The sequence below is a fragment of the Grampus griseus genome (assembly GCF_964374135.1).
Source record: "Grampus griseus genome assembly, chromosome: 4".
NCBI classification, from domain to species: Eukaryota; Metazoa; Chordata; class Mammalia; order Artiodactyla; family Delphinidae; genus Grampus; species Grampus griseus.
Window position 1 is genome coordinate 60,720,268 of NC_138997.1, and position 15,844 is coordinate 60,736,111.

At 33.7% G+C, this 15,844-nt stretch overlaps 1 protein-coding gene across 10 annotated transcripts in view; it reads left to right on the top strand.

The window, feature by feature from the left end:
- EPHA5 (EPH receptor A5) overlaps positions 1-15,844 on the top strand; it is a gene marked incomplete at both ends in the record, with an annotated part of 324,390 nt that overhangs the window by 52,100 nt on the left and 256,446 nt on the right. For all 10 annotated transcript variants that reach the window (XM_082652895.1, XM_082652898.1, XM_082652897.1 and 7 more), the window contains one exon: positions 7,872-8,532. In XM_082652895.1, coding sequence (XP_082509021.1) covers positions 7,872-8,532 — 661 coding nt within the window. The remainder of the gene's footprint in view (positions 1-7,871; positions 8,533-15,844) is intronic.

Genomic DNA, 15,844 nt, shown 5'->3' on the forward strand with positions numbered 1-15,844 from the left:
TAAAATCTCTGTGGTAAATCTGTACTTTTACTTATTTAAGTATGTAATTGAGATCACAGTCATCTCTTTAGAAAGATATAAACTCACAGACTATGTGAACTTTTGTAAGCGTACACAAAAGATTATCTGTATTACCACAGTTTTACAAGTTATCAAATGTTGGACTGCCTACCTCTTGGTATAACAGGATAGAAAATATACAGTGCTAAGCTACTATCACATAAAAATGGACGTGTCTCAATGTATTGTATAAAATGGAACTAAACTAGATCAGTGGTTTATAAATCTATTTTTAGCTGCTCCTTTTAAAATTTTAGTTCATGGCACAAAATTACTGACAAACTAGATAACTTGTCATATTTAATGGGACTGCTTTTTGATTAAACACTGATGAGATCATTTAAGATTTTAATTCAGTTTATTAATTTGTTAATTTCAGACATACCTATTCACTTAGCTCGTTCTGCCTTTTAAAATTATTATTGACAAGTTGATGTTTGAATTTGTTTTCCTAGGTAAACTTTTCAGGAAAAAGCCAAATAAAAGCTTGAAGTATTCATGATATATTTTAACATTTTATGTAATGGGAAACTGTTTAATATATACCATCTTAAAAGTGGAATAACAACAAATATATAAGCAGTTATTATATGTACATTTTCTTTTTTGTTTTTAAATTATGTTCATTATAATATTTTTCTAAGAAATACCTTTTTGTTTAAATCACAAACTTCTCTGTCAACATTTTACTAGTGTACTTTTGATTTTTCCAGTCTCTATGTCATTTCTTGTGCGCTTGGATATTTGTTAAAGAATAAATGAAGAAAGAATCCATATTTTTTCTTTCTTTCCTTTTTGAAAAAAAAATTACTGACTGCAACATTAAAGAAAAAAATATGAATTGTTTTTCCAGGTGAAAAAAATCTCCTCTTTACCATTCATATTTAGTGTTGTAAGCAGATGCTCAATTGTCTACAAATTTCCCTGTGAAAGTACTCATAAACTTGAAAGTTTTCATCTCTATATTTCTCAAGTGATTTCGTTTCACAAATTGAATTTGAGCCCATAAATACTTGTACTATTCTATGGGCAATAAAGTAATTGACTTCAGCTTTATTTCATACATAGAAAATTAATTGACTCATTTCTAGCAATATTGCTACATCATACTCATGAATTTTAAAGATGCTTTAAACAGCTCAAACACCTATTTGATGCAATTCTTTTTTCCACTAACATACTATTGAGGAAATGTAACAAGATAGTTAATTCAAATGATTTTTGCTGAAAGTTGATACATTTTGTCATATTTATTTTACTAAAAAACATAGCTATTAAAGAGATTGAATTTCTGAAACAGAAACTACTACTACATATTTCTTTCTTTTTAAACCATTTTGCCTTGTGGTTGTGCATAAAAACTGAGCTACTTCTCTTGGTCAATGGACTTGTGTGGTCTTGATCAAAAAGTCAGTAAACTGACCAAGGAAGGATGGGTGCTAGAATTCTACAAGAAAGGTCCACAATTTTATCTTTTGAAACATAAATACCTAGTTCATTAGGTAACGAAACATTTTCTCTTTTGTTGGTTAAAATGACCTCATGTGCCAATATATTTTATGCATTAAAATTTTAACCCTTCAAAAGGAGCAAATGTTAATTAATAACAGGGACTTCCGATCTTAGACTTAATTTGGCACTAATTAGTGTATCAATCTCTCTGGATCTCAGTTTACTCCTCTGCAAAATGATGTGGCTGTGTTCTGTATGATTATGTCATGCATGTAGTGTGTAATGAGAAAATTAATCTTCTCAAATGTAGGTTGACTAGCTGTAGCTTGGACCTATTCTTCCTGTATTGTATTATAGTCTTGAGGTTTTCACACATTCTATGATTACCTTTGAATTACAATAAAATTTCTTTCAAAGCATTAATGACCCAAGGTAAAGTTTGGTCTTCTACTTGACTCTCACTGTTTAAGCATTTGGGCAGCCACTGGGCAAGCAGGTGGACTAGGCACTCATGTTTGTGTTCAACATGCACTGGTCTTAATAATACAGTATTTCTTTCTAATGAGGAATGGCCTCTAGTGGACAGTAACACATCAAAGGTAGTAAGAACAAACAAAAAAGTCTGCCCCAACAATAATAGGATTCCTCATTTTTTCTGCCATTAATCATGTTCCTAAGTCACTTATTCTTTAAGGATTTTTCTGGTTCATTTTCTCTCAGAGGAATTGTCCTGGATTGAATGTATTAGGTAATGGCAAACTTCTGCATGCACACACAGACAAATGAGCTCAATTGTACATGCAACAGGGAGGAAAAACATAATGATTTTATGTAAACATAGCAAGTCTTATAAAGTATTATGGGGAAGAATATTCATAATAGTTTATCATGCACATGGGAAAAATGAGAAAATCAGCAATTCATTTAGGTTCTTATTTGAGTATATTTTACCTAATTTTAATCAAAATTAAAATTAGGTAGCAAAATTAAAAAAAATGAAATAATGAAACTAAAAATCTGATATTAAAAATATAAATTACTATAAAAAACTGGACATTAATAGAAAGAAAAACAAAAGATCTTTGGTGTGTTTGAAGTTTCTGATTTTTATATTCTATTTCATTTGATTCTTGCAAGAGTGGGAAGCTTCCAGAAATTCTAGACTTTAGGTAAACATATGATGCGGTAGCAATTGGAATGTTTTGCTCACTAGTTAAAATGGGTAAAATGCCCGACTTCCGAATTTGAGCACATAGTCAAACTCTTTCCCAGGCAATTTCTAAGATCATGGAGAGGTACTACTGTTTTAAGAACAACAGTAATTAGTAATTTGAGGTCAGGATATCTTCAGTGAAGTTAGCAAACACACTACACACACACAAAGAAAATAAAAAATAAATGATATCTAACAATATTTCGAATAAAATGAGAAGCCTAGAATTAGTTTCTTTTGGAGCATTTCAAAATACATTATACAAAATATTGTGATATTAAAGGATAATGGACAGTTATCCCTATATTCAAAGAAGCATTTATGTGGTAAACAAGGTTTGTTACAAAGTTATGCTTTGGACACTTCAGAGTAAAGCTGGGAGCAGTTGACTCCTAGCTATATTTTAACATCGCTCTGCCAAAGAAAATCATTAAGATGGTCCTAATTTTGTTTGACTGAAATAGGGGAGAAGGTATAGTGCCACTAACTGATATGCTACATCCTAGGCTTTTAATTTGTATTGAATGTTGAAGAAGGCTAGTGAGTGAAAAATAAAAACTGATATGTTAAAACATTTCATGCTAAAAAATATCTAACATATCTAAACTAAGCTGTAAGTTATAACTGGGAAAATGTAATGCTAAAGAAAAAGAGTCCTATAGGTTAATATGAAAACTAAACTAAAAATAATTGTATGATTGGAATAAGCAAATGTCTTAAAATAAATTTTCTAGAGGTTTTTACTGAAGACTAATTTTCAAAAATATGAACTTATAAACTTTCCTTTATTTGAATATATAAAGTTCAGACAATTTACAAAATTTATTTTTCTTCAAACAAAAACAAAAGGCAAATCATATAGTCATTTATTTACCATGTTTGAATTATTTCAGATTTCATATTAACATATATCTCTGGACTTAGGAGGGATATGTATGTGTTTGATATTAATTCATTCATTATAAAATATTTACTGAGTGCCCTACTCTGTGTCCTGTGGTGTCAGACTCTGAGGTATAGTAGAGAAAAAGAAAATTGTCTTTTCCTTCATATCCATGTTTAGAATATTAAGTTATATATAGGGAAAGAGAGAGAGAGAGAGAGAGAGAAAGAGAAAGAAAGAAAGGAAGGAAGGAAGGAAGGAAGGAAGGAAGAAAAGAAAGAGAAAGAGAGAAAGAGAAAGAAAGAAAGAAAGAAAAAGAAAGAAAAAGAAAGAAAGAAAAAGAAAGAAAGAAAAAGAAAGAAAGAAAGAGAAAGAAAGAAAGAATTATTATTCATGGTTACATCATGTCTGAAAAAAAATGTGAATTTAGTATCAACAGAGTGGAGTAGCAATCAATGCAGTGAATCAAGGAATCCCACACGCAAACCCAGACTTCAAGGACAGAAACATGCTAATAAGAAGGCAGAGGTACAGACAGGCAGAGGGGATACTCAGATGGTATCAGGGTGGTATTTTGTGAGCTTGGGAAAAATCTGGTCTTCGGTTTTCTCATTTCTAAAATGAACAATAAGACCAGGTCTTTCAAGGCCACTTCTGATGTTTTATACTTGATATTATATAACTGGGATAGAGGGTTTCAGTTCTCACTCGAAATTATGGTAATCAGTATGCCAGCGGTTAAGTCTTGGTTTATACATCTAGATACTGTAAGAGCTGGGACTAATTCTAGAGCTCCAGGCTGATAATCTTTCCTCTGTACAAGACCAGTCACGTATTTATATGCAGGCCTCTACTACAAAGTTTCTGACCACTGTACTTTAGCCTTAATAAATTAATCTCTGTATAGATGCATAATAATGAAAACAGAACTAGATAATAGGCACCTCCATAACTTGAAAGGTCAAAATCGACTCCGTTTGCTTGATGATTCTTTATGTGTATTTGGGGACACAATGTAAGGGGAGATTTTACTTTAGGCTGTGTCTCCTGAATCAGTGTTTTAAGTTGTGAAAGTGAAAGAAGTGATATATAAGCTAGGGGATTGGAAATGAAATCAATGCTAACAAGATAAGAGGCAATAGGAGCTTGGGGCAAGAAACCTAACAGGGCAATGAGAGGCAGGCAGGGAGAAAATAGTTCTTAATGGCTTTGGGTAGGATAAGTGGGTAACTCCATGATACACATATGGATATGAAAATAAGTCTTTTTTCTTTTGCACTTCTCTGATCAATGTGGCTGACTTGTGATGCCTGGTCAAGCATGGGATTAGAATGCAACTGACTTGGAGTTCTCAGTGGCCAGTGGTAAAAGGAGCAAGCCCAAGCATTTGAGAGAGAAATCAAGCCAGCCCAAGCTGAGTGTGTAACCAGTTCTTTAATATTAAGGCAAAGAAATAGGAATGAGGAGGAAGCAAACACAAAGAAAAAGCCTGGGCTCAGAGGGTGGGTCTTGAGGAGTAGCCAGACCTGAAGAACAGAGCTACACCAACTATATTATGTTCAGTGACCATGCCTCCAAAAGGCCTAGGCACCTCGTTTGTAGTAGTCAGCAAATATTTTATTAAACCATGGGATCATAGGAATTCCAACAAAATTAAACTGAAAATATTGTGTTTTCTGTCTGTGCCCTTCATTAAATTACGGTAATCTCCTTGACATGACATTTGCGAAAGCATCTAGGAATATACCTGCTGTGATCTTAAGTTCTTGATGAGTATTACTTTCTGTTCATCTCCTTGTTTCTTCTTCCTAAATAAGATGTTTGCTGAGAGCAGCAGGATGTCTCCTTTGTATTAAAAGGGAAGAAAACTTTGAAGAATTCAACGTTTTATTTCAGCTGGTCAATCTAAAATAAGTGAAATATTTTTGCTTGTTTCTTAGTGTATTTGTCTAAATAGGAGGAGATATTTATTGGAAATGTGTATATATTACCTTTCTGATTCTCTGAATGGCTTATAGCCATAATTATTTAAATGAAAGTCCTCCTATTCATGCATTAGAAACAGAAAATGTGAGCCTTCATTTATATTTTGGACACTTGAAAAGAAAAATAAATAAAATCCGACCATGATAAATCCTAACATCAAAGAAAATTACAGTTTTTCCTCTTCTTAATTGAGAATATTCAGAGAAGTAATATGCCTATACACATACTTTGAAATTATCACCCGAAGCAGTAACTATTAAGCTGTCTTGTCAAGTGCTGCTTGGCTTGCATTTTTAATAATATCTGTGGTACCTTGGACTTTGTACAAAGACTGTGAATTGCTTGCCTTATAATCTTGGAAGATGCTGCTATTCCAATTCCTTTTACTTGTCCAATTCCTTTGACTTGCTAACTGGATCCTATTGGAATATGTGATGCAGAAATGAGTCTTCCATAAATGATTTAAGGCCAAGGATTTGAAATATGTTTCTATTTTGCATTGGAGGACTATTAAAAAATAAGAGAATCTAAAACAGAGATAACGTAGCATTTTGGTTTTCCTTTTTCAGAGAAGAGTTTTTTGATGCTCTTTTCCAATTTACTAATGCAAAGAAAATACATTTAATTAATCTTCTTACAGTAAGTTGATCATTTTTGTTGTTTTCGTTTGGTTAGCTGAGGTGCTTGTTTCCATGAAATATTAATCATGACATTCATTAAGCATTTATAATAAACGTATTGATACCTGGATGGCTTCAGGAAGAAACTGTAAGTAGTTTAATGAGAGAGAAAGCTGGTTTAGAAAATCAGAGGCTAAGTACAATTTAGATAAATTTTGAGAGAGGACAAAAGTGAGATTAAATGAATGAACTAAGGTTTCATGTAACACCCTAATGTGAAAGTTGTTAGGTAAGATACAACCTTGATGTCTCTGTGATTTTAAGGAGCTCAGCAGTTTTCCCTCATTAACACCTTTTACTTCTGTCTGTCTGATGGCAGCTAAAACTCTGAGAGGGGCCATCTGAGGTATATGATTTATGTGCATCCCTTGTGATGCCACATTTTCATATCGTTGTCATTTCAACAGAATCAAAAAATAATGCTCCATTTAATTTCATGTCTAACTAAATGAGGTTCTGTGAAGTTAATACTTAATGTCTGAAATCACATTCTGGATTTATTGAAAGCCAGTGTGTATGGTTACATTGCTCTGTGTGTTTCAGGACAATTTTTAAAGATTTAAAACTATATGTAGTTTTATTCACACAGATTGTAGACAGGTTTTTAAAGTTTCTTATTATAATAACCTTTATGAGAAGAAAAATCTGGTTTTACACTGTTTAGAAAGTGGTGTGGTGCATTGACATTCTCAAAACCGTAGTATTTTACTAGGAAAGAGATAGGTTTAGATCTCTTCTTTGGCTGAATAGTATTTTGGAAACTATATAAATCATACTTAATTTTTCTACATCCTGTGTATATTCAGAACTTCTAAGGTCATTGTGCATAAAATAATGCATTGGTAAGAAAGAATAATGCATTCCCAGGATATGTATAACAAAAAAATCTCAGTATTTGAAATGACAAGGCTCTCAGTATTACTAATCTAAAATTTTTATCTCTATTTTCTATCTGTCTCTAGGTTTATATTTGTGAATAAATGTATGAATAAACACTTAGTTATCCAACTGTAAAAGATTCCTAACGAGATTGGTTCAATGAAATAAACATTTATTATTAATTTTAAACTAATGAATTTTCTTTCAAGTTTTATTACATTGTTGTGTTATTTGTAACCTGCCAGGGTTAAATAAATGTGGATTCACGTTACATTTTTATCCCTTCTTTTCCACATTTATTGCTTTTTTTCTCATTGTCATTTTTAAAAAAATTGTACTTCCTTTTTTCTTTCAAACTTTATCTACCCTTTTTCTTTCAAACTTTCTTCCAAATATATATACTTGCCTTTCACTGCTTCTCGTTAGTCACATCCATACTGAATTTTCTTTTACTATTACTCTGAAATACATGATTTTTTTCTGGGGAATATCATGTACGTGTCTTCATGCTTGAGTTACATTGGAGATAATGACTAATACTTTACTTAATTAAAAAAGGGAAATAATTTTTAAAAATTTTCATGGTATAGCTCCTTCTCTCAATACTGTATATTGAGGAAGCAGAAATTTTACACCTGAATTAGTTTTCTTTGACTATTTTTGCTGGTTATTTTCTAACTGTCTTTTAATTTTTTTGTCCTTCTATTATATTACACAGTGGGAAGAGATTGGTGAAGTTGATGAAAATTATGCCCCTATCCACACATACCAAGTATGCAAAGTTATGGAACAGAATCAAAATAACTGGCTTTTGACCAGTTGGATCTCCAACGAAGGTGCTTCCAGAATCTTCATAGAACTCAAGTTTACTCTGCGGGACTGCAACAGTCTTCCTGGAGGGCTGGGGACCTGTAAGGAAACTTTTAACATGTATTACTTTGAGTCAGATGAGAATGGGAGAAACATCAAGGAAAACCAGTACATAAAAATTGATACCATTGCTGCCGATGAAAGCTTTACAGAACTTGATCTTGGTGACCGTGTCATGAAACTGAATACAGAGGTCAGAGATGTAGGACCTCTAAGCAAAAAGGGATTTTATCTTGCTTTTCAAGATGTGGGTGCTTGCATTGCTCTCGTTTCCGTTCGTGTGTACTATAAAAAATGCCCTTCTGTGGTACGACACTTGGCTGTCTTCCCTGACACAATCACTGGAGCTGATTCTTCACAGTTGCTTGAAGTGTCGGGCTCCTGTGTCAACCATTCTGTGACAGATGAACCACCCAAAATGCACTGCAGCGCTGAAGGGGAGTGGCTGGTGCCCATTGGGAAATGCATGTGCAAGGCAGGATATGAAGAGAAAAACGGCACCTGTCAAGGTAAGAGTTTATTTTTGGATCTGCAGGGGTTGTCTGCTTCAGTTGGATCATGTATATGTATTTCTTCCAGTGATTATGAGCAAACGACCTTTTACTTTGCTAATTTATGGAGATTATTTCTCTTCAAGTTTGATTTCTTTCTTCTCAGAATTTTAAAACTTCTGGCAATGATGAAAGATTTAATGTAATATTTTATTGGATATACATAATTATCAGAGTGTCTTACTTGCAGTGTAATATTTCATATTCATTTTGCTTTCAGAAGTTTTATTTTTGGACAGCTCAGATCAAGGGATTATTTCTTTGTATATAACTTTCTTTGTATGATTAGTGTCTGCTACTTTATTGCTACTTTATCTCCATGAAGAGAAAATAGTACTCTTTACTCGTTATATGAAATTCAAATGTAAACCTTCGATGAGACTTGTTTTGGCATGCTTTTAACTGCCTTTTAAAATTTCTTCAGGTATAAGTTCAACCACATGAACTTCATTGGAAAATATGTATAAGGTGACAGGACTTAGTTTACTGTGTTGTTTACATATAATGGCTATTACATGCTTGCTTTTAAGAATTTCCAGGTCAATTTTAAATGCCTAATAAGTAGAACCCAAGCAAATAACTGTTTGGAGATAGAGCCAATACAGAAAGGTCATTTCAAAGCAATTTGCACTTGGAAATTTTTTTGTTTTAATTTTTCTTTTAAATTGAAACTTGATCATGCATGCCTCCTTCTTCATCTGAAAATACCCTCATTTTGCCCACAGTGTGGTGAGTTGCGCTTTTAAACTTGGATCTTTATCAATAGCTTTTTGGAACAGGATAGTACTTTATGCAAAGTGAAGAACAGCTTATGAAGAAGAAAACACGTTTTCCTTAAAAGAGGAAAAATCCATCCTTATGAACCTGAACTTGTTTTCACCATGATGTGTACATGCCAAATAGGTAATGAGAGTTAATGTGTATTAACTGAGGAGAAAACCAAATGCTAAGAAGGCCCCTAATCCCACTGGTAGCTTCAGGTGCATTTTTTTTTTTCTAAATCCAGTATATAATGTGGATCAAACTTGCTCAAGTTTGTTCAGGCCTGACTGTAGATTGACCGTAGATCCAGGGAAACAAAACTAGGAAATTTCCTGTAAATCATATTGACTTTGCTTAATTATTTCTCTCTAGAAACACATTGCACCATATTTAAACTTCCTTTTTCAGCATCACCTCATATTTGTATACCATCTACAATCAAGTGCATGATTATTTCTCCACGTAATCTACAACTCTCTATTCCTTTATATGTATATGTAAAGTTTTATTAAATCAAAATTATGTTTCAGATATGCTTTTAAGTTTGTCAAGGAAATGAATCAGATTTTATTTAGGTTTGTATTTAAAGGAAAGTTCTAACTAACATTACCTTAACTTTTCTTTTGAGCAGCCTTCTTGGTATAAGGTGAAGCTATATGTAATTGTAGAATCAGAAGTGGGAGTTAAATATAATCCATTGAATACACTGTATTCTTTTCCCTAAAATATTTACAATATGAATCTTATTATTTCTAATAATTTGTTTACTATTATTATAAAGCAGCATGCTTGATTTGGTTGTTTGTTTATATCCTTTTAGCGAATGATAATGTGGTAGCTTTAGTTCAAACACAGTGACTTTTGTCTTCGTCCGTATCCACACAGAGTATAAAGGACCTCTGCATTTAGAGGATAATTTTTGATTGTTGCTGGACTTAAAATATTCTGCAGGTGCTTATCATGAAAACATCTTGGGGAAGTAGTGTTCTGACAGGATGTTTTTTAGTGCATGCATTTACTGCAACTTCCTATTCTCGTACTCTTACTAATTGAGGAGTAGAGACCTGAGAGAAAGAGGGACGAACCGGAGAGGCTACCTTGGAGGAAACGTCAATAAATGTGTTTATTACCCTACTCTGGTAGGAGGAACAAAGGCTGTGGGTCATGAAGGCTGTAGACACAGCACCAGAAGTTGTTCTACACAGTGCAGTCTATATGAATAGTGCCTCTTGGTGTTTTCCCATGTACAAATGATATGTGGCCGCTCTAGGAGGAATTTCAAATGTTTATTCTATAAATAACATCTTATTGAATGAATAAATAAATGTTGAAGGTTTGTTTTGGAGAATTAAGGCATCACAGATAGTCCCACATAAATAAATATATGCATTTAAACCTATATATTATATGTACATGCAAATGTAAATGTATGTATGTGTGTAAGTGTGCGTATCATATACAATTCCTCCATAACTCTAACTCATTCTATGGTTTTAATGTACTGTCCCCAAACCTTTAAGTAGGGACGTTGATGTTTTGGAGCTATCCTTGATAGGCCAGAAATCTAGGAATCATTCTTGACATCTCCTTCTTACCCACCTCCCACTTTCAATCCATCCCAAAGTATTTATAGAAACTACCACGCAATTATCTCATAAAATCACCCACTTCTCTCTGTTTCCTTTTTCCTCCAATCTATAAGCATATCTTGTTGGAACTTTATTTTTAAATATAATGAATGACTTTTTATGTAGTTTTGGTTTTTGAGCCATGTGAGTGTATCATCTCTACAAAAATGCAAATCTGGTAGTTGCATACACCCATCCTCCTCAGTCCCTGCCTAGTCCCAACACACTTACTTTAGACTCTTCAATGGTTTCCTTTAAAATAAAGTTTTTAAAGTAGCCTAAGATCCTGCATGACTTTGCGCCTGTTAGCTCTCTAGCCACATCTTAAACTATGCACTAGCCATGCTGGCTCGCTTTTAGTTTCTCAAAGGCTCACTTTCATTACTTGTTCTTCTATGATTCTGTTCCCTTCCCCTGAAAAATTCTTTTACCTCCCTTATGCCTGATCAACTCATACTAATCCTTTAGATCTGTGCTCCAACACTCCTTGTTCAAGGAAGCTGGCCCTGATCCTTGAAGACTAGGTCATCCCCCTCTGTTATTTACTCACATATTTTCCTTCATAAAACCATTTAGAGTTATGATTTTGCACAAATTTGTTAACTTATTATTTGATTAATGATTCACTCCCCACCCCCATTAGACTACATACTCCTTGATTACAGCAGTGGTGTATGTAATCTTAAGAAGTGAGAAGGAAATCAAAAGGCAAGAGGTAAGGAAAATGAATTCAAAAGAGGAAATAGGATGAGCAAAGTCATAAAAGAATACTATGTTTTAAAATTATTTATTTTAAATAAATAATTGTGTTTATCTTACCTTTGTACTTATCTTTAGAAAACATCCTTGGTCATAAAAATTGACAAATATGTCTTTTAAATTAATCTTTACTTAGTCCTAAGATTCTCAGGCCAAATTTTCAAGTTTCAGGTATTAAATCATATATGATTGGCATATGATATATTAACTATCGTAGAGGTCGTCTTAGTGATTTTTGTAGACCTCAAAACATCACATGCTGAAAAGTGTTTATAATATAGCCTTATTACATATTTACATTTAATAACTCAGTTTCTTTTATAATCAAAATATGTTGGGATTTAATTAAGGCTGTAATAAGAAGGTGAAGTTTGAGTAAACCTGTTGTAATGATTGTCGTATGTTAAGATTTAGTGAATCTGTACTAGGAAGTGACCAGGTAGTTGCTGTTGGATCATGTTCATGTGACTTGACATGCGTGCAGGGCATGATAGACTTGACCGAGAGGCTTTTAGCAACTAAACCTTAAGGAATCAGAATGCTAGGCAGCTTATTAACATATGGCGGCTTCAACCCAGAAGACAACCAAGAAGTGATTCAGGAGTCCCTGTCCATTTAGCAGTTCATATTTAACTTCCTTTAGGAGAACTTGACTACCTTTTCCATGATAATCTGATTTTAACAAGGTAAGCAAGTACTCTGGTTTCTATTGTATTACGTTAAAACGTAGAGTGAATTCATTTTTCTAAAGCTTACTTATATGCCTGAATTTTCTATAATAAGCTGCCTTAAGTATACAAATTTATTTCCTTGAAATGTTCTTTATTTTCAGGAACTAATAATGTATTAAATCCATTTATTCAAGTATGTTTCCATATTTGTTATTATTATTTCTGATGAAATTCACACTATTTTTTCCCTTAAGAGTCAAATGAAATTTTTTTGAGCACAAAATTGTTAGCAGAAACCCATTTTGGAAGTTTCTGCTTTTTATTGAAGTGAATGTGTTTGACAGAAGTAATTGAGTTCACATGAATCAAATGTTGCCTGCTGAGTTCTCTTGTGATTATGTTGCCGACTTACTCAGATGCAAGGCAAGACCACTAATCTTCATCAGTTGCTAGCGGAATGAAGTAGTAATTTGAAATTACCCCTAGATAATTATAGTTTCACTTATATCAAATGGAGGAAAGAGATTTAGATTGTGGGTCACTGCCAAAACCAGTCAGAGTGAAGAAGGTATATGGTGCATGCTCAAATACAGGGTAAGGGGGGGTGTCACATGCCAAGGGCTGCGGAGAAAAAGCACATTAATTGTCCAACTGGGAGATGATTGCACAGCAAGGAAATGTAGTGAAAATACTGAGCTCAAGAAAGAGCCTTGATTCAGAAACAGTACAGATACTGCAGGGAGTAGTATGTCGATCATTCAAACTTCTGGTGCATATTTATGTTTGAAACAAAATTGGCTGGAAATTTAGGGTATTAGGTGTTCATATAATTATGCATTGGAGAGCCTAGTTATTTTTAATTAGACACATTACCAAAAAACTTCAAAGGGGTTGAACTTTTGGTCCTATTTGGTATGCTATTTTATGCAACAGAAGGAAACTAATTTTAATTTAAAAATTTTAACAAAAGATGGCAATTATGAAAGTAGAGTGTCAATGGTGTGTGAGTATATGTGTGTGTGTGTGTGACCTACTGCTGTGAACCACCACTAAGACAATCAAGTAGTTAAGTCATTTCATCTATTTGCAGGTATTACACATGAGAGTAATAAAATAGATTTTTCTTTTCTTTTTAACTCCTCCCTTGAATAATTTTAGATTAGTTCTATTAAAATGTTAGAGCATACTCTGCATATTTTTGTTTTTGCTTTTCTTTTTCTTTCTAAATCAGGGTTTTTCAACACTGATACTATTGATATTTGGGCCAGATAACTAGTTGTTTGGGGGGAGGGGTGGTCCTGTTCACCGTAGGATATTTAGCAGCTTCCTTGGCCTCTAATACTCCACTCCTGATTTTCATAGTCAAAAATGCCTCCATATATTACCAATGACCCCTGGAGGCAAAAATCTCTCTTAGCTGAGAACCACTGATTGAAATATACTCCATCTGCCTACGTGAGCAGATGTGCTGCTAAAGCTAAATATGTTTATAGACTGGTTACCTTTGCAAAAGTGAACATTTTTCTGCAGAACGAAAGAAGTGTACATTTCTTAAAATGCGTATTCATTTTTTTTTTTTTTTTTGCGGTACGCGGGCCTCTCACTGCTGTGGCCTCTCCCGTCGTGGAGCACAGGCCCTGGACGCACAGGCCCAGCGGCCACAGCCCACGGGCCCAGCCGCTCCGCGGCACGCAGGATCCTCCCGGACCGGGGCACGAACCCGTGTCCCCTGCATCGGCAGGCAGACTCCCAACCACTGCGCCACCAGGGAAGCCCTGCGTATTCATTTTGAAATGTGACTAATTTAACTTGGATAAAGTGATATAGTATATCAGTAAATATGCTGCTGATGAGACGCCACGTACCCTAGTGTTTTAAGCATGCAGATTCTGAGCCAGAATGCTTGGATTCAAATCCTACCTCTGCCATTTATCAGCTCTGTATCCCTGGCCAAGTTGTTGAATCTCTTTATTCCTTGTTTTCCTCGTCTCTAACTACCTCATAGCAATTCTAGGAGATATTATATGAAAATTATTTAGAATAATGCCTAGAAAACAGTACTTATTCAATAAACGTTAGCTATGTCTTAGATATTTTATTAAAAATAAAATTATATACAGGAATATGTGTCTGTCCATTGGAAAATACAGGGTAGCTTCAGCTTAGAAAATTCTCTAATTTGTTTAAACTAGAGAGTATATTCTTGAGTAGAATCATTTATCAAAGGATAATCCTACATTTTTATTTATTGGGTGATCAAAACTATGTAAATATATTGGAACCTACTTTATAAAGGAGATTTGCTCTCTCCTTAGATATCATCACTCATTCTTTAAATTATTGATCGCTCATCCTTTAAGTTATTGTACTAGGCACTGTAGTCTATCTATACAATTCCTGTATCCTAGTAATGCAGACAGATAGCTCACAAACATACATGTGCACTCACATCTACAGTTACGGTTTATGAGCATTGTTACTGGCAGTGTGAGTGTGCAAAAAAATGGGTAGTAAGAAAATGTTTCTCTGAAAAGGTGATGTTTAACACAGATGTGAAAAAAGAAGCCACAAAGACTATGGGAAACAGCTTAACAAGCAGATGGAAGCTTTCAGTGCAGAGATTTATCATAGTATATTAATCAATTTTGTATATATCTCTTTTCCCTCTAAAATTATATTAAAATGTATTTGCATATTAAAATCTGAGAAATAAAAGAGCTGCTACTCCCTGAAATTACCTGCTAAAAGAGGCTATTCATATACATATTATACTGTCTTAAGGATAGAGAATTCCTAATAATACCTAGGGTCAAATACATATATATCAAATATGAAACAACTCAGTTTATTTATGAGTAGTATTGGTGTGGTGGATGGCAGCTTGTAAGTTATTATACCAGTTGAAAGAATGAAAGCCTTTTCTTTTTTAAGAACTTAATGTTTCATTGGTCCAGTGAATCTTCTGGATATGGGCACAGTAAAAAAAAAAAAGAGAGAGAGAGAGATTTGGCAATAAAGGAAAAGAAATAGAAGAAGCAGAAGCAAACACTCCATAATCCCTCCTAGACAAGCTTTTGATCTTGATTTTGCACTCCTACTTTCTCACTCATAAAAGGAGGTACATTAGGCAAAGTCGTGAGTCTCCCTTTCCTATGCCATGTTTAGAATAAATGTAACAAATAAATACTATGCCTCATATTTACAGTAATAATAATAGCTACTTTGTACATTTTACTTTGGGTCAGTCTCTAGAATGTCTTATTATGATGGTGGCACATTCCGTATTGTTACCGTGCAAAGGAATTTTAGCATTTCTGATCTTGAGCTCCATTATGATCACATGGATGGAGAATTAGTGATTATATTTATGTTCAAGTGTCTCATATTTTATAAAATATCTCCTGGTAAAAAACATTTATTAAAAGAATATGCATTGGATATGCTACTTTT